The 18,128-nt window shown below is 41.3% G+C and overlaps 1 protein-coding gene across 2 annotated transcripts; it reads right to left on the reverse strand.

The window, feature by feature from the left end:
* Positions 1-8,643: 8,643 nt before the first annotated feature.
* UQCRH (ubiquinol-cytochrome c reductase hinge protein) lies at positions 8,644-17,973 on the reverse strand. 2 transcript variants are annotated; one of them, XM_014477736.2, is made up of 5 exons: positions 17,822-17,934; positions 12,604-12,630; positions 11,978-12,125; positions 11,708-11,869; positions 8,644-8,871 (listed from the first exon to the last, which is right to left on the reverse strand). In XM_014477736.2, the coding sequence occupies exons 3-5, from the start codon at positions 12,038-12,040 to the stop codon at positions 8,839-8,841; spliced, it is 258 nt and encodes an 85-aa protein (XP_014333222.1). In that variant the 5' UTR covers positions 12,041-12,125; positions 12,604-12,630; positions 17,822-17,934; the 3' UTR covers positions 8,644-8,838. The 2 variants fall into 2 exon arrangements, with proteins under 2 accessions (XP_014333222.1, XP_005894283.1); XM_005894221.3 differs by lacking the exon at positions 11,978-12,125 and having other exon boundaries at positions 17,822-17,973.
* Positions 17,974-18,128: the final 155 nt, after the last annotated feature.

Consider the following 18,128-nt stretch of genomic DNA (forward strand, 5'->3'; position numbering starts at 1 on the left):
TTGACTGTGTGGATCACAATAAACTGTGGAAAATTCTGAAAGAGATGGGAATACCAGACCACCTGATCTGCCTCTTGAGAAACCTATATGCAGGTCAGGAAGCAACAGTTAGAACTGGACATGGAACAACAGACTGGTTCCAAATAGGAAAAGGAGTATGTCAAGGCTGTATATTGTCACCCTGTTTATTTAACTTATATGCAGAGTACATCATGAGAAACGCTGGACTGGAAGAAACACAAGCTGGAATCAAGATTGCTGGGAGAAATATCAATAACCTCAGATATGCAGATGACACCACCCTTATGGCAGAAAGTGAAGAGGAACTAAAAAGCCTCTTGATGAAGGTGAAAGAGGAGAGTGAAAAAGTTGGCTTAAAGCTCAACATTCAGAAAACAAAGATCATGGCATCCAGTCCCATTACTTCATGGGAAATAGATGGGGAAACAGTGGAAACAGTGTCAGACTTTATTTTTCTGGGCTCCAAGATCACTGCAGATGGTGACTGCAGCCATGAAATTAAAAGACGCTTACTCCTTGGAAGGAAAGTTATGACCAACCTAGATAGCATATTGAAAAGCAGAGACATTACTTTGCCAACAAAGGTTTGTCTAGTCAAGGCTATGGTTTTTCCAGTGGTCATGTATGGATGTGAGAGTTGGACTGTGAAGAAGGCTGAGCGCCAAAGAATTGATGCTTTTGAACTGTGGTGTTGGAGAAGACTCTTGAGAGTCCCTTGGACTGCAAGGAGATCTAACCAGTCCATTCTAAAGGAGATCAGCCCTGGGATTTCTTTGGAAGGAATGATGCTAAAGCTGAAACTCCAGTACTTTGACCACCTCATGCAAAGAGTTGACTCATTGGAAAAGACTCTGATGCTGGGAGGGATTGGGGGCAAGAGGAGAAGGGGACGACAGAGGATGAGATGGCTGGATGGCATCACTGACTCGATGGACATGAGTCTGAGTGAACTCCGGGAGTTGGTGATGGACAGGGAGGCCTGGCGTGCTGCGATTCATGGGGTCGAAAAGAGTCGGACACAACTGAGCGACTGATCTGATCTGAAGCTGAATTCAGAGCTCTCTCTCTCTGGTTAACTCCTTCCTTTTTATGATAAAACAAGTATAGTAACACTGCTAAATATTCACTAAAATCTGAGTAATGAGTTTAGGGCTGTTCACTGTAAAATTTCAGCTTTGTTGTTTGTTTGAAAACTTAATAAATGTTTGAAAATGATTGGATTACATACAAAAAATATAGTACTACCATGTACAGTAAGTCCCCTACATATGAACAAGTTCTGTTCCATGAGCACATGCAAAAGTCCAATTTGTAAGTTCAACAAAGTTAGCCTAGGCAACCAACTAACACAATTGGCTATATAGTACTATACTAATAGGGTTAGAATAGTTTATATACAGATAATATATTAAAAAACAAAAAATAAAACAGTTTTAATCTTACAGTATAGTACCTTGAAAAGTATAGTAGTACAGTACATATATACAGGGGCATACATGGGCTGGCATCAAGTGAACAGACAAAAAGTTACTGACTGGACGAGGGAGAGGAGATAGCAGAGCTGAAGGACCATCAGCAACAGGAGGAAATGGAGGGCAAGCTGCAATTTCACTCACGCATGATGTTGATGGCACAAGTTCTGGTTCTTTGCTGGATTCAATTCTATCTGCCGTCTTGAAAAAATGATCCAGTAATGTCTGGGTAGTAGCTCTTTTTTCTTATCATAGATGACACCGTGGCACTAGACTGCATTCTGAACAGCTGTTGTAGGCTTCATGTACTGTTCTATGTTTGGGTCAAAAATTCACCTCAAAAACTAACAGTGCCTCAAAGAAAATCCCCCCCCACCATTTCCTGTGTCATAATTCTCTTCAGTTCTTCACTTAGTTCTTTTAACTCTTTCCTGTCTTTGTCCTTTCTCTGGGCCTCCAATTCTATCAGATTTCCTTCTTGTGTTGCACAAGAGCTTAATGAAATCATCCCCTTACAGATCTAGCTCCAGCTTCTCACTCAGGGTCACTGAGTTGCTGAAGACCTCTTTGGACTCTTCATCCACCTTCTCAAATCCATGAAAATCATGAACAAACTGTGGGCAAAGGTTCTTCCAAACCCCATTCATGGTGACAGCAGTAACTTCATGCCAAGCCAAGTAATTTTTTTTTTTTTTTTAACGTCCTTGTAGATGTTATAGTCCTTTAAAAATTAACACAAGGTTGTTCCTGATTCATCATTCACCTTTATATCTGATGAAAAATGTGATGGAAAGTCACTCTAACTCCCTTGTCCATGGGTTGGATGAGCAACGTAGTATTTGGTGGCAGGTGCACTGCTTTGACGTTGGGATGAGAGCCATCCATGAATGGGGTGACCCAGGGTATTGTCAAGCAGCAGAAGACTATTGAATGGGACATACCTTCCAAGCAAGATTTCTCTACCTCTGGGATAAAGTGGTGGAAAAATCGGTTCTGAAAAATGGTCTGTGAAACCCAGGCTTTGGAGTTACTGTTTCACACAAGGAGAGTCTTTGGCCATGTTTTTAAGGGCTTTTGGGTTCTCTGAATGATAAACGAGAAGCTTCAGCTTCAAATCACTGGAAACATTGCCACTAAACAATGGAGTTAGCCTGTCCTTTGCTGCTTTATAGCCTGGCATCAACTTTTCCTCCTTACTGATGTAACTTTGATCTGGAATCCTCTTCCAGTACAGTCCTGTCTCATCCACATTAAAAACCTCCTCAGGTAAATAAGTGACTTCACCAGTAATTTCTTGAAGCATTTCAGTAAATTCCCAGGCAGCTACCATATCTGCACTTGCTGCCTCACCACGTACGTTTACATTGTAAAGACTGGTTCTAGCCTTGGACCGATGAAACCTGCCACATATAGTATTAAAAGATGTGCCTTCTGATTCTTCGCTGTGTTTCTTCTTCAAGTCTTTATAAAGGCTTTTAGCTTTCTCTTGAATCAGCATTAAGCTAAGCAGAACTTGACAGTGTTGTTGATCCTGCATCCACACACCGAAAAGTTTCTGTATCACTTTTCTACATTTATTTGATATTATTGTTGGCATCATTAAAACAGCAGGGAGAAGGCAATGGCACCCCACTCCAGTACTCTTGCCTGGAGAATCCCATGGATGGAGGAGCCTGGTGGGCTGCAGTCCATGGGGTCGCTAGAGTCGGACACGACTGAGTGACTTCACTTTCACTTTTCACTTTCATGCATTAGAGAAGGAAATGGCAACCCACTCCAGTGTTCTTGCCTGGAGAATCCCAGGGACAGGGGAGTCTGGTGGGCTGCCATCTATGGTGTCACACAGAGTCGGACACGACTGAAGCGACTTAGCAGCAGCAGCACAGCAGACTTCACATGTTCCACGATCTTGTTCTTTCAGTTCAGTTCAGTCGTTCAGTTGTGTCCAGCTCTTTGCAACCCCATGAATTGCAGCACGCCAGGCCTCCTTGTCCATCACCAACTCCTGGAGTTAGCCCAAATTCATGTCCATTGAGTCAGTGATGCCATCCAGCCATCTCATCCTCTGTCGTCCCCTTCTCCTCCTGCCCCCAATCCCTCCCAGCATCAGAGTCTTTTCCAATGAGTCAACTCTTCACATGAGGGGGCCAAAGTATTGGAGTTTCAGCTTCAACATCAGTCCTTCCAAAGAACACCCAGGACTGATCTCCTTCAGAATGGACTGGTTGGATCTCCTTGCAGTCCAAGGGACTCTCAAGAGTCTTCTCCAACACCACAGTTCAAAAGCATCAATTCTTTGGCCCTCAGCCTACTTCACAGCCCAACTCACATCCATACATGACCACTGGAAAAACCATAGCTTTGACTAGACAAACCTTTGTTGGCAAAGTAATGTCTCTGCTTTTCAATATGCTATCTAGGTTGGACATAACTTTCCTTCCAAGGAGTAAGCGTCTTTTAATTTCATGGCTGCAGTCACCATCTGCAGTGATTTTGGAGCCCAAAAAATTAAGTCTGACACTGTTTCCACTGTTTCCCCATCTATTTCCCATGAAGTAATGGGACTGGATGCCATGATCTTAGTTTTCTGAATGTTGAGCTTTACGTCAACTTTCCCACTCTCCTCTTTCACTTTCATCAAGAGGCTTTTTAGTTCCTCTTCACTTTCTGCCATAAGGCTGGTGCCATCTGCATATCGGAGGTTATTGATATTTCTCCCAGCAATCTTGATTCCATCTTGTGCTTCTTCCAGCCCAGCGTTTCTCATGATGTACTCTGCATAAGTTAAATAAGCAGGGTGACAATATACAGCATTGACGTACTTCTTTTCCTATTTGGAACCAGTCTGTTGTTCCATGTCCAGTTCTAACTGTTGCTTCCTGACCTGCATACAGATTTCTCAAGAGGCAGATCAGATGGTCTGGTATTCCCATCTCTTTCAGAATTTTCCACAGTTTATTGTGATCCACACATTCAAAGGCTTTGGCATAGTCAATAAAGCAGAAATAGATGTTTTTCTGGAACTCTCTTGCTTTTTCGATGATCCAGCAGATGTTGGCAATTTGATCTCTGGTTCCTCTGCCTTTTCTAAAACCAGCTTGAACATCTGGAAGTTCATGGTTCACTTATTGCTGAAGCCTGGCTTGGAGAATTTTGAGCATTACTTTACTAGCGTGTGAGATGAGTGCAACTGTGTGGTAGTTTGAGCATTCTTTGGCATTGCCTTTCTTTGGGACTGGAATGAAAACTGACCTTTTCCAGTCCTGTGGCCACTGCTGAGTTTTCCACATTTCCTGGCATATTGAGTGCAGCACTTTCACAGCATTATCTTTCAGGATTTGAAATAGCTCAACTGGGATTCCATCACCTCCACTACTTTGTTCGTAGTGATGCTTTCTAAGGCCCACGTGACTTCACATTCCAGGATGTCTGGCTCTAGATGAGTGATCACACCATCGTGATTATCTTGGTCATGAAGATCTTTTTTGTACAGTTCTGTGTTCTTTAGAAGGGAAGGCAATGGCACCCCACCCCAGTACTCTTGCCTGGAAAATCCCATGGACGGAGGATCCTGGTGGGCCGCAGTCCATGGGGTCGCTAAGAGTTGGACACGACTGAGTGACTTCACTTTCACTTTTATACATTGGAGAAGGAAATGGCAACCCACTCCAGTGTTCTTGCCTGGAGAATCCCAGGGACGGGGGAGCCTGGTAGGCTGCCGTCTATGGGGTCGCACAGAGTCAGACATGACTGAAGCGACTTAGCAGTAGCAGTAGCAGTAGCAGTTTTCTTTAGAATAGTGCAATTCATGTTATAAGAACAAGTGACATCTACCATCTTTTCATCTCACCCCACTCTCAATTATTTTCACTTTTGTTTCCATTGTTATTGTTTGGTGCTTCTTAGCAGTACCAGCTACATCACTGCTGCTTTTATACTTGCTTCTGGACATCCTGTGCTTGAAATAGATTCTGTACTGCTGTGCTCTATACAGTACTATACAGTACACAGAAACACCACCACTTGTAGAGGATGCATGCATGTGACAATGTGTGCCAGACATGTGAACTTACATACAAACACATGTTTACATCTTTGAAAGTTCAAAACTTGAAGGTTCATATGTACGGAACTTATTATATATGGGTATTTGGGAGGATTATACATAACTGTTAAAGTGGGTTCTAAGTCAGAAGTGGCTGGAAGATGCTGGCCATCCCTGTAGCTAGGATAATAGGCTCAAAGAGCTTCTAGATTAAAGTAGCCCTTTGCCCCATATTTCCAAACACAATCCTTCAGATTCTCAGAAGCTCCATTACCATGTATGCCTGTGAAGCCTGAGTCTTGCAGGCTATATTGAATATCAGTCTGCTGATTATTTCTGAAGCACAAAGCACTGATTTCTGGCATGGCTCACTTTCTGTGTATGACTATTTACTACTATATAGGTCTTTCTCATGTGCAAACTAAAGGTTGCAAACAAGTGAGCTAAAGCCCCAGCCCATAGGTGTGTTTTATTTAGCCTAATGCTTTGAAAAGTTAGTTGTTCACATTTAACAACAGAGAGATTTCACATAAAACAAGTGATCTGGCAACACTGCTTGTGCCTTTCTACAAAGCAACAGTTGACTGCAGTATAAAGGCAATTTTCCAGGGCCTGGAGGGCCTGTTTCCCTCATTTATCACTCAGATGCAACTTCTAGTCCTCTGCTGTCTAACATAGTAACCACACACGACTATTGAATATAAATTAATTCAAAGTTCAGTTCAGTTCAGTCACTCAGTCGTGTCCAACTCTTTGTGACCCCATGAATCGCAGCACGCCAGGCCTCCCTGTCTATCACCATCTCCTGGAGTTCACTCAAACTCACATCCATTGAGTCGGTGATGCCATCCAGCCATCTCATCCTCTGTCGTCCCCTTCTCCTCCTGCCCCCAATCCCTCCCAGGATCAGAGTCTTTTCCAATGAGTCAGCTCTTCTCATGAGGTGGCCAAAGTACTGGAGTTTCAGCTTTAGCATCATTCCTTCCAAAGAACACCCAGGACTGATCCCCTTTAGAATGGACTGGTTGGATCTCCTTGCAGTCCAAGGGACTCTCAAGTCTTCTCCAACACCACAGTTCAAAAGCATCAATTCTTCGGTGCTCAGCTTTCTTCACAGTCCAACTCTCACATCCATACATGACTACTGGAAAAACCATAGCCTTGACTAGACGGACCTTTGTTGGCAAAGTAATGTCTCTGCTTTTCAATATGCTATCTAGGTTGGTCATAACTTTCCTTCCAAGGAGTAAGCGTCTTTTAATTTCATGGCTGCAATCACCATCTGCAGTGATTTTGGAGCCCAAAAAATTAAGTCTGACACTGTTTCCACTGTTTCCCCATCTATTTCCCATGAAGTGATGGGACCAGATGACATGATCTTTTCAAAGTTAATTATAATTAAATAAAATTTAAAACTCAGTACCTCAGTCACATTAGCCACATTAGCATATTGGACAATACAGAAGAGAACTTTGTCGTCACTGCACACTGCTCTATTGAACAGTGCTGACCTAGCCTGTCTCCCCAATTGGAACAGGGAACATTTTTGCCTATCCCTTAGGCTACATAGCTTATTAGTGGTAACTGTGGAGCCTTATCACAATTTACTGTTTTTATGGGGAAATGTGCCAAGTTCTAACTCTAGACATAGGCTTATGGATGGTTCACAGGACTACAAGTTGGCCTCTATTCCACATGCTTGGAACTTACTACAATGTTTTTGTTTTTAATAATTCTAAGCTTTAACATTGATTAAGTCACTGACATCTAATTCAGACTCCATTTAAGTTTTACCAACTGTCCCAGTAATACCCTTAACAAAAGGATCCAGGTTAGAGTCACTTGTTGCATGTGTTGTCTCTCTAGTCTCCTGTGTGAAATGGTTCAGCCATCTTGACTATCACACCCTTGACACAAGTAAGGATTATTTTGTACAATGTACTATTTTATAGAATGTTCCTCAATTTACCTGGTTGGATTTATCTTACCTGTATCTTACAGGAATCTGTGATGCTGTGTTCTTCTCATTGCTGCCTGTAAGAGGTCCGTTTATCTGTCCCATTATTGGTGATGTCAGCTTTCATCCGTCTGCTAGACTTCTCCAGTGTACTTTCTCTAATAAAATAATTATTATATATCCCCTTCTCATCAAGCTTTCAGTTGATTCGCTTTATATAATTAGTATGATTCATGGATTTCTGCTTTATTCAGTGTTATAATCCAGTACTTTTCATGTTTTTGATGCTCAAGTTGTCCCAGATTTGGCTAGCGGTTTTTATGTACTCTTGATATGTCCCTATCATTCTTTGAGCACTTCCTTCTCTCTGAATCAAATGTTCAGGTTTATCTTATACTTTCCCCACCCCAGGCTTGGAATCACCCATTTCTCCAAGAAGCCCTGGATCCTTTGACTGGATAATAAAGCCCTCTTTATGGGTCAAGGTGAAGAATGTATATATTCCCTACATATACACATTGGCATCTGTATTTACTTACATTGAAATTTGTGTTTATTTAGTTCATACCAATAAGAACACTGCAGGCTTCATTCTGGTTTTTTCCTCTTCTATATTTGTAACTCCATTCTCTGCTAGATCTCAGTATCTTTAATATATCTACTTACTGGATCAATTCCCCCTGTATCTATGTACCCAATCTCCCATTGCCAGCACTGCCTGGCCAGATCCTCTTTCCTCACCCTGTTTAGACTCCACTACCCCTCTCCACTCTCCCTTAAAAACAGTATTTTTAAAGAAAAGCAATCTTGTTGGACACTGAGACCAAAAACTGTTTGCTGTTATTTTTTTGGCTGTGCTGCATGGCTTGCAGGATCTTAGTTCCCTGACCAGACACTGAACCTGTGCCCAACTGCAGGGGAAACTCAGAGCCCTAACCACTGGACTGCCAAGGGAATTCCCAAGACACTTTTGAGATTAAAAAAACTTTGATATGAACTGAGTATTTAATGATGTTAAGCAATTAGTGTTACAAATGCCATCAAAGTAAAAATTTTAAAAGTCCTTATTATTGCTAGGTAATAAGTACATGGGAGTTGATTATTCTTCTATCTATCCTCATGCTTAAAATTTTTAAATTAAAAAAAAAAAGACAGAAGGCAAGACTGCTGATCACTAGACTTTATTAAGATGAAATCACTGATAATTACACAGAAATTACTTGCCTAAGCCAAAATCCTTGAGATTCACATGAACTTAGTTACACAAATAAACATCATGTTCAAAACTGAGGAAATATCCCAATGCCCAGGTGATGAAGGCTGGGGTGAACAAATATGCACACTTATTTCAAGCTGTTAAACAGTTTGTGGGCCACCTAGATGGGGGAAAGAAAAGAATGTCATCAACTGGCATGTTTAATGTCATGAATTACAATGCTTTTCGTAACCTGGAGCAGCACTGCCTCTTCCCTTAGCACTCACCTTCTCACACTCTTCTTGAGCCCTAGTGAACTCCCCTCAATTACCGGAATACTATCTTCTTAACTGGGAATCTTTTTCCCACTTTTTCATCTTTTAATTTTCCTTTAAAACCTAACATTACATATTTAGGTTTTAACAAGCTCCTGTCCTTCCTGTCTTTCCCAAAGAAACTTAGGACTCCCAATCACAGTGCTTACTAATTCAACAAATATTTATAAAACATCTACTATGTGCCAGATACCGTTCTAGATGCTGAGTCACTACAGTAAACAAGACAATATCTGTGTCCTATAGAACTTAAGAGAACAATGAGAGAAATATACATATAACTTCTGGTAGTGATAAATGCTGAGAAAAATAAAATGGTGGGGGGAAGGAACAGCAACTTTAAATAGAAGGTTCAGTAAAGGGCATCCTGAAGTTATACCCAGGAGATTTACCAGTTTACTAACCATTCTACTTCTGTCTCCTGTGCTGGCTTATAATTCAGTGAAGGGGACCACGCCCATCTCATTCCCCAATCTTAAGCCAGTTTTGACTCAAAGTATTTAAATAACATTCACCATTTTAATAATTTTAAGCAATTCATTTGTGTAGCCTTAAGTAATTATGGTGTTGGAGAAGACTCTTGAGGGTCCCTTGGACTGCAAGGAGATCCAACCAGTCCATTGTAAAGGAGATCAGTCCTGGGTGTTCATTGGAAGGACTGATACTGAAGCTGAAACTCCAATACTTTGGCCACCTCATGCAAAGAGTTGACTCACTGGAAAAGACCCTGATACTGGGAGGGATTGGGGGCAGGAGGAGAAGGGGACGACAGAGGATGAGATGACTGGATGGCATTACCGACTCGATGGACATGAGTTTGAGTAAACTCCGGGAGTTGGTGATGGACAAGGAGGCCTGGCGTGCTGCAATTCATGGGGTCGCAAAGAGTCGGACACGACTGAGTGACTGAACTGAAGTAACTCACGTTCTACAACCATCAACCTCCAGAACTTTTTCATTTTCCCCAACTAAAACTCTATACCCATTAAATAAAGGCAACTACCATTCAATTTTCTACCTCAATAAATCGGACTACTCTAGGTTCCTCATGTAAGTGGAATATTTGTTCTTTTGTTTTTGATTGATTTCACTTAGCATGTTTTCAAGGTTCACCTATGCTGTAGTATGTGTCAGTTTCCTTCCATTTTAAGGCTCAATAATATTCCATTGTATGTACATACATTTTGTTTATCCACTCCACCAACAGACATGTTTTTTGAGTAAAGTACTTATTTCTTTTTTTTGCCAAATAATATTCCTTTATGTGGATACATGAAGTTTTATTTATCAGCTGATGGACATTTATATTGTTTCCAACTGTGCCTGTTATGAATAATGCTTCTATGAATATTTGTGTACAAATTTGTATAGAGATGTTTTCATTTGTCTTGGGTGTACACCTAGGAGAACTGCTGGGTCATATGTTAACTCTAAGTTTAACCTTTTGAAGAACTGCCAGACCTTTCAATAAGGCTATACCAACATACATTCCCATAGGCAGTGTGTATGAGGTTTCTAGTTTTTCCACATCACCAACACTTATTTCTTAAGATATAAAAAGCAATATATAAGTGTTTTGTTTATAAACTTTCCCTCTTTCCACTAAAATCATGGGAAAAAAGCTATATGAATAATTATAAACTAGAGGATGGATAAAATATGAATATACATCAATGGAAAGGAATATAATGCTCCTTCATATTTTATATGTAAATGTGTTGTTATAATTTCATTTTGTTTAAAAATGTTAGTTTATATAAGAAAACATGTTTATCTCTAGATAGTATGACTTCAGTTGGATTTTTGTTCTTATATATATAAAAAAAAATTCCAGGCAATTCCTTGGCAGTGGGTCCAATGGTTGTTTAGAATTCCATACAGCACACACAGGATCGATCCTTGGTCAGGAAACCCTACAAAATGTGCAACACAGCATGGCCAAACAAATTTTCTTTTAACTGTTAGAATGTGTTTATAGGAGCTGTGTACGAATGTGTGTGCATATGCATTTCTGTGTTTGCACTGTATGTTATAGAATTTAAAAACCTAAGTTGGGATTGTTGAAGCATAAATTATGATAGTGGAGGTCATTAACTATTTTGTGGGGAGTTATTTATCGACCCCTTCACCCATTTCTCCCCATATTTTTTTATTATAGCCATCTTGAGGTGTGAAGGGGTATCTCATTGTGATTTTGATTTGCATTTCCCTGAGAACTAATGGTGTTAGGCATCTTTTCATATGCTTATTAGCCACCCAATCAGTTTTAACATAAACAATCAAATCAAACTTTGCCTACCCTGTACTTTATTAAAATACCTTACTGTTACATATGTAAGGGAGTCAAAAACAAGTTTAAAAAAAAAATTTTTGTACCAACTATTATGTACAAGACACACTGGAGGATATATACTGAAGAATAGCCTTTTGTACTTAACATACAGAATCCAGTTTCCCTACTGCTTAGCAGTTTAAACTGGAACATCACATCTCTTTTCTGAGCCTCAGTTTTTTATCTGTAAAATGGGAATAGTTATCTTCAGTGAATCAGAGGATTACGTAAGATTATGTATGTAAAACGCTCAGCACTGTCCTGCCCCTAGGATGGAAAGAAAGGTGGTCATCACCAAGTCTTCCCTGGCCACTGTAAGCTTTCCCCTTCTGGACTTTAGGCTGACTTACACAATGGTCCCTTGCATGCAAGAAATCCAAGAGCTCCTCTGTGCAGTCCTCCTCTGTCTGTGACCTGGAGGATACACGCTCATCACAGAGCTCGAGCCGCTCCCGAGCCTTTACACATTTCTCCAGCTGCTCGCATTGCTCTCTCACTGTTGTTAGGGGATCCTAAGAGAGAAACACACACCCACACAAAAACAAAATGGGGATTTTAGGAGACCCACAAACCACATGCTTTAATACAACCACCAAACCAAGGTGCTGTCTCTGAATTACCGTGCAGAAGGCCACCTGGCAGAGCCACACTGCCGCCAGAAAGAGCAGAATGGGGTCTCCCATTTAATTCTGATGCTAAGTAGAAGGGGAAAGTTTCACATTCCTGCCTTCCAGAGTTGCCAGTATGCACTGAAAGCCTCAGTCCTATCTGAAAAACAAGGTGATAAAGGAAACCTGGCCAAACTTGAAGGACATCTAGAGGAGGCCTGCCTTGTTTATTATCACATCATTTGGGGATATATAATGTCTGTGAATTTTAATTCCCCTCAATAGACAACTGGCCTATGCACCCCAGCTGACCACCTACAAAGGCAATGTTAACATGGAGAAGGATCATTTAAGATTCCTTCTAGAATTCCTTATTAGACCACAAAGAGCACATGGTTGAGTACCAGGCCTTCAAGATGCTACTCTGCTCTCTGATACCATGATTGTAGAAGCCCCAAACCCAGAAAAGTGTCAGCCTCCCAGGCCCACATGCCAGAAAAACTGAACAGGAGTATTAAAGGATTTTTCCATTCCCATTCTCTCCAAGGTGTTGAGTATCCTTAAAATGCTCTTAAGAGTTTCATGAAACTCAAAACTTTCTTTTACTGAGATGGTTCCAAACCTGAGATAGCTCTTACCACTAATTCCTCCTCCTCCTCTTCCTCCTACAAAATAAGAACAAAAATAATGTCAGCAGCAATTTTATGACATATATATTCACAATCATAGTGATGTTGTAATTACTGAGCATAGACGGTATTAATCATGTTTTAAATTTTTCTATATTTTATGGTGTTTTGACACTTTAGGGGCCTTGTTAATCCTGGAGACAGCCCCTCCCAGGGCTGCCTAATTTCTAGAGTTGGCAAACAACTTGCCAGGGGGCACAAATTTCAAAGAAACCAATCCAAAACCCTTCTTACCATCTACCTTTATCTAACTTTCCTACACTAAACCAATTATTGCCCCTGTACTAATCACATCAGGGCTAAGTACCAAACAAAAAGGGACCAGCCCAAAGTCAACAGCCTATTAAATTATCCAGTCTTAAACTTGCCAGTATGTCCAGGCTGGATATTGTCACCCTGCTTATTTAACTTATATTCAGAGTACACCATGCAAAATGCCAGGCTAGATGAAGCACAAGCTGGAATCAAGACTACCAGGATTAATATCAATAATCTCAGATATGCAGATAACATCACCCTTATGGCAGAAAGTGAAGAGGAACTAAAAAGCCTCTTGATGAAGGTGAAAGAAGAGAGTGAGAAAGCTGGCTTAAAACTCAACATTCAAAAATGGAAGATCATGGCATCCAGTCCCATCACTTCATGGCAAATAGATGGGGAAACAATGCAACCAGTGACAGATTTTATTTTCCTGGGCTCCAAAATCACTGAACATGGTGACAGCAGCCATGAAATTAAAAGACGCTTGGTCTTTGGCAGAAAAGCTATGGCAAACCCAGACAGCGCATTTAAAAGCAGAGACCTTACTTTGCCGACTTAAGTCCATATAGTCAAAGCTATAGTTTTTCCAATAGTCATGTATGGATGTGAGAGTCAGACCATAAAGAAGGCTGAGAGCCAAAGAATTGTTGCTTTTGAACTGTGGTGTTGGAGAAACTCTTTAGAGTCCCTTGGACTGCAAGGAAATGGACTACAAGAAGATCAAACCAGTCAATCCTAAAGGAAATCAAGCCTGAATATTCATTGGAAGGTCCGTTGCTGAAGCTGACGTTCCAATACTTTGCGCATCTGATGGGAAGAAGAGACCCATTGGAAAAGACCCTGATACTGGCAAAGATCGAAGGCAGGAGAAGGGGACAACAGAGGACAAGATGGCATCACCAACTCAATGGACATGAGTTTGAACAAGCTCAGGAAGACAGTGAAGAACAAGGAAGCCTGGCATGCTGCAGTCCATGGGGTTGTAAAGAGTCGGACACAACTGAGTGACTGAACGACAACAAAACTTGCCAGAACATGGCTATCCTGCCTCACCTAGTCCTTCTTCTGCTCCTGATAGGGCCTTGGCACCTCCCCATGTGGCCCTGGTGGTATGGCCTGCCCTCTTCTCTTGGGAACTATAGTCAGTCAGCTCAGTCGCTATATATATAGTCAGAAACTATAGTAATAAACTTCATTCAAAAACAGTTGTCTTATCTTGATTATGCTTTGAAGAAGGGTAATTGATATCATACTAGACAGGGTCACTGATATAAACAACTTTACAGGTTATACAATTTAAATAATTTTAAAATAAATTATAAAGTAGTTTAAATTAAAAAAAGTTGTCTCCATGCTTGTAACCTTACCTTACCTTACCTGATTAAAACAAGTCCTGAGTATGTTTAAACAAGGACACACAATCTCATGTTCATTAGCAACAAACTTAAGTGTGTACAACACTCTAAAAGTTTATGCACTTTATATCTGTAATGATTTGACTAATTACAATAGACCCTTAAGGGGCTCCCAGTTTAGTAATAACAAGCACTAATCAAACATTTTCTGATATAGATTCAAGCTGTCACAGTAAAATTGCCGTATCAATTTTAATGTATAGATTTTGCAAATACCATACTATATGTAATACCTAACCGTATCTATAATATCTGTCATATATTTATGCTCATTAAATGTTTTAATTATGGGGGGAAAAAAAAAAGATTCAGGGACTTCCCTGGTGGTCCAGTGGTTAAGAATACATCTTGCAATGCAGGGGATCCAGGTTCAACTCCTGATTGAGGAAATAAGATCCCACGTGGCTCAAGGTCAACTAAACCCACCTGTTCACCTGTTGAAACTACTGCACCTTCGTGCTCTGGAACCCACATGCAATGAATATCCCAGCGTGCAGCAAATAAGACCCAGTGCAACCAAATTAATCAGTCATTCAAGTTGTCAACTGTTCATATGGGGGGTGTGTGTGTGGGGGTGGGGGATGTGGGGGTGTGTGTGTGTGTGTGTCCCAGTGCAACCAAATTAATCAGTCATTCAAGTTGTCAACTGTTCATATGGGGGGTGTGTGTGTGTGTGTGTGTGTGGGTGGGTGGGTGGGTGGGTGGGTGTGTGTGTGTGTGTGTCCCAGTGCAACCAAATTAATCAGTCATTCAAGTTGTCAACTGTTCATATGGGATCAACGTGTGTGTGTGTGTGTGTGTGTGTGTGCAACCAAATTGTGTGTGTGTCAACTGTGGGATCAACGTGTGTGTGTGTGTGTGTGTGTGTGTGTGTGTTAGCTGCTTAGTTGTGTCCAACTCTTTGCGATCCCATGGACTATAGCCTGCCTGGCTCCTCTGTCCAGGGAATTCTCCAGCCAAGAATAGTGGAGTGGGTTGCCATTTCCTTTTCCAGGGGATCTTCCTGACCCAAGGATCGAACCTGGGTCACTTGCATTGCAGGCAGATTCTTTACTATCTGAGCTACAGGAAAGTCCCCAACTTAAATATATTTTCTTCTAAATTCTGAGACATACCAGTAGTGCCAGAAATAGCTAAATTTAATCCTTACATCCCAAACCAAATTAGGTAGAAAGCTAACATTTTTTCCTATGTTCTGAATTTGAATTGGGTATATGAAAATAGCCAAACCTAAATTCTCCTTTAGCCAGAATTAAAGATAATTTCAGTCACTGCTTTTGGCTTGCTGAACTTTCAAGACTCTAAGTACACTGTCAATATAAGTGCACCAAAGCTCTACACAACTCCACTCACAAGCTTAAAAAACATCAGGCCCTACCTATTACTTGCTGCTACTGCTAAGTCGCTTCAGTCGTGTCCGACTCTGTGCGACCCCATAGACGGCAGCCCACCAGGCTCCCTCGTCCCTGGGATTCTCCAGGCAAGAACACTGGAGTTCTTTGCCATTTCCTTCTCCAATGCATGAAAATGAAAAGTGAAATTGAAGTTGCTCAGTTGTGTCCGACTCTAAGTGACCCCATGGATTGCAGCCTACCAGGATCCTCCATCCATGGGATTTTCCAGGCAAGAGTACTGGAGTGGGGTGCCATTGCCTTCTCCGACCTATTACTTCAACCTCAGTTTCTTTTCTTCCAAGGGGTGTGGGGAAACAAATCTCTTTGGGAGAAAAAGCAGAGTCTTAAAACTGTGGCACAGTAGAGCCTGATCAGTAACTCAACCTGTCAAAAGTAAAGCATCTACCCGCCAGTGCATGTACATGTCCACGTTTGCAGGAAGGGAAGGAAAAGGTGATATAGAGAGGAAAAAAAAAACTAGTTCAACAATCCCTCACTGTGTTTTCAAAACTCCATACAATCTGCCCCATTGTATGATCTTCAAGGAAGGGACCAAAGCTTATGAAAACTGGAGTGAGGGACAGGGCAGGTTCCACTGTAATCCAGGCTATTTATTCTCAAATTAACAAAGGTGTCTTCTAAATGTGAAGTTATTACTTAGAATGTACAATTCTAGTTTTCCATTAAACAAGATTTCTTAACCTTGCTCTTAGGAAAACAAAATTCATCCTGAAAACAGTTATTCAAAAAAACTGAAATCCCATTCTGCCTGAGTTAGAAACCAGAAATTAGTATCCTAGAAGCAAGACCTTTATATCCTTTCCCTATTAGCAGTGTTACTACACTGATTATTTTATTGATCATTTTGATAATTTTGTGTCAAAAGTATCATGGCATATTTTGAGAAAACAAATCCAAATACAAATCTGAATATGGACTATTTCAGGTAAACTTCATATCAATGATAAAAACCAAGGTCATACTAAATAAAAAGATTCAATCTCCAAGATGTACAGGTTCTTCATAACAAACCTCAGATTTCTTCATTTTAAAACAGACTACTTGTTTACTTTCTGTTTTCTCATCTACTGCTGTGATGAGCCCTACTGAACTTTCTGGTATACTTCCAGTTGAACATGCTGAGACTGGCTCCATTTCTTTCTTGTCCTTCTTCTGAAAATAAGACTAGAAAAAATTATGGGATTAACTAGTTCCCAATTATTCTTAACCCATAAGCCCAGAACAACTGCAGGGAAGTGACCAGAGAACGAAAGATAGGAAATGTGATGGGAAACAAAAACTAGCTGGCTTCTGTAAAACCATGTAACACTGTGGCTAAGCCTCCTCTGGAACCATGCTGCCTGAGTTCAATTCCTGTCTCCATGATTTATTAGCTGTGTGTCCTCAGATTAGGCATTTAACCTCTCTATGCTTGTTTCCTCATCTGTAAAATGGCAATACTATGACTACCTAATACCTCACAGGACTATTGTGTGGCTTAAATGAATTAGTACATATAAAGCACTTGGAATCGAAAGCAGCCAATAAATGATTATTATTAAATTGGCATTCTAAGTCTGGAAAGGAGCTCCCTCTCTCATCACAGAATTATACCGCACATCCCACACTGTCCCCAAAGACACTTTTCCCTTTCCTCCACCCAAGGAAAACTAAATCACGTTTTCCCAGAAACTAGCCTAAGGCCTGATGCCCGGAATCTCCACAGAAGATATACCAGGATCCCTGACCCTAGCTGAGGCAGCTTGCTCCCCAAATTAGTCAAACTAGAGGCTCTGAACAGCTAATTGACTAAAAACATAAGCAGGCCTCATTTTTACAAAAATTTAGTCCACAAAGCATTTTCCCTCTCGTTAAACCTTAATCACATTCACAGACTGGGAAAGCCGAAGCCCAGAGAAAGCCTAGTCACCTACTTGACCAAGGTCACCCGACGAACTCTGGGGAAGAGTATGGGGAACCAGCTCTCCCGACCCTGCAAACTCTAGTGGGAAAGGGGGGCCCAGAGGGTCCAGTGCTTTGGGTCAGGTCCTGAGCCTCAGGGCTGTGAAAGGAGGTCGAGCCGCCGGAGATTCTTACCTCCTTGGGATCTCCGGACCCGGTCAGCATCCTTTGCTCGTCCTCTAGCCCCATGTCCGGCTGCGGCTCTGGACTCAACACAAGCAGCAACAGCGGCACCTATTCCAATTCAGGATCAAAAAGGACTTGTAAGGGTCACTCAGCGGATATCCGGCGATCTGGCCGGAAGTGCGGCAGACTAGTCGTAGTGGCGAACACACGCTCCGATTGGCATGTACTACCGTCCAGAGGCAGGGGACAGGGATAGCTGGTATTTGCACCAGAGAAGGATTTGCTAAGGAATATCCCCTTAGCCACACCAGGCCCA

The sequence above is a fragment of the Bos mutus genome, chromosome 3 (genome assembly GCF_027580195.1).
Source record: "Bos mutus isolate GX-2022 chromosome 3, NWIPB_WYAK_1.1, whole genome shotgun sequence".
NCBI classification, from domain to species: Eukaryota; Metazoa; Chordata; class Mammalia; order Artiodactyla; family Bovidae; genus Bos; species Bos mutus.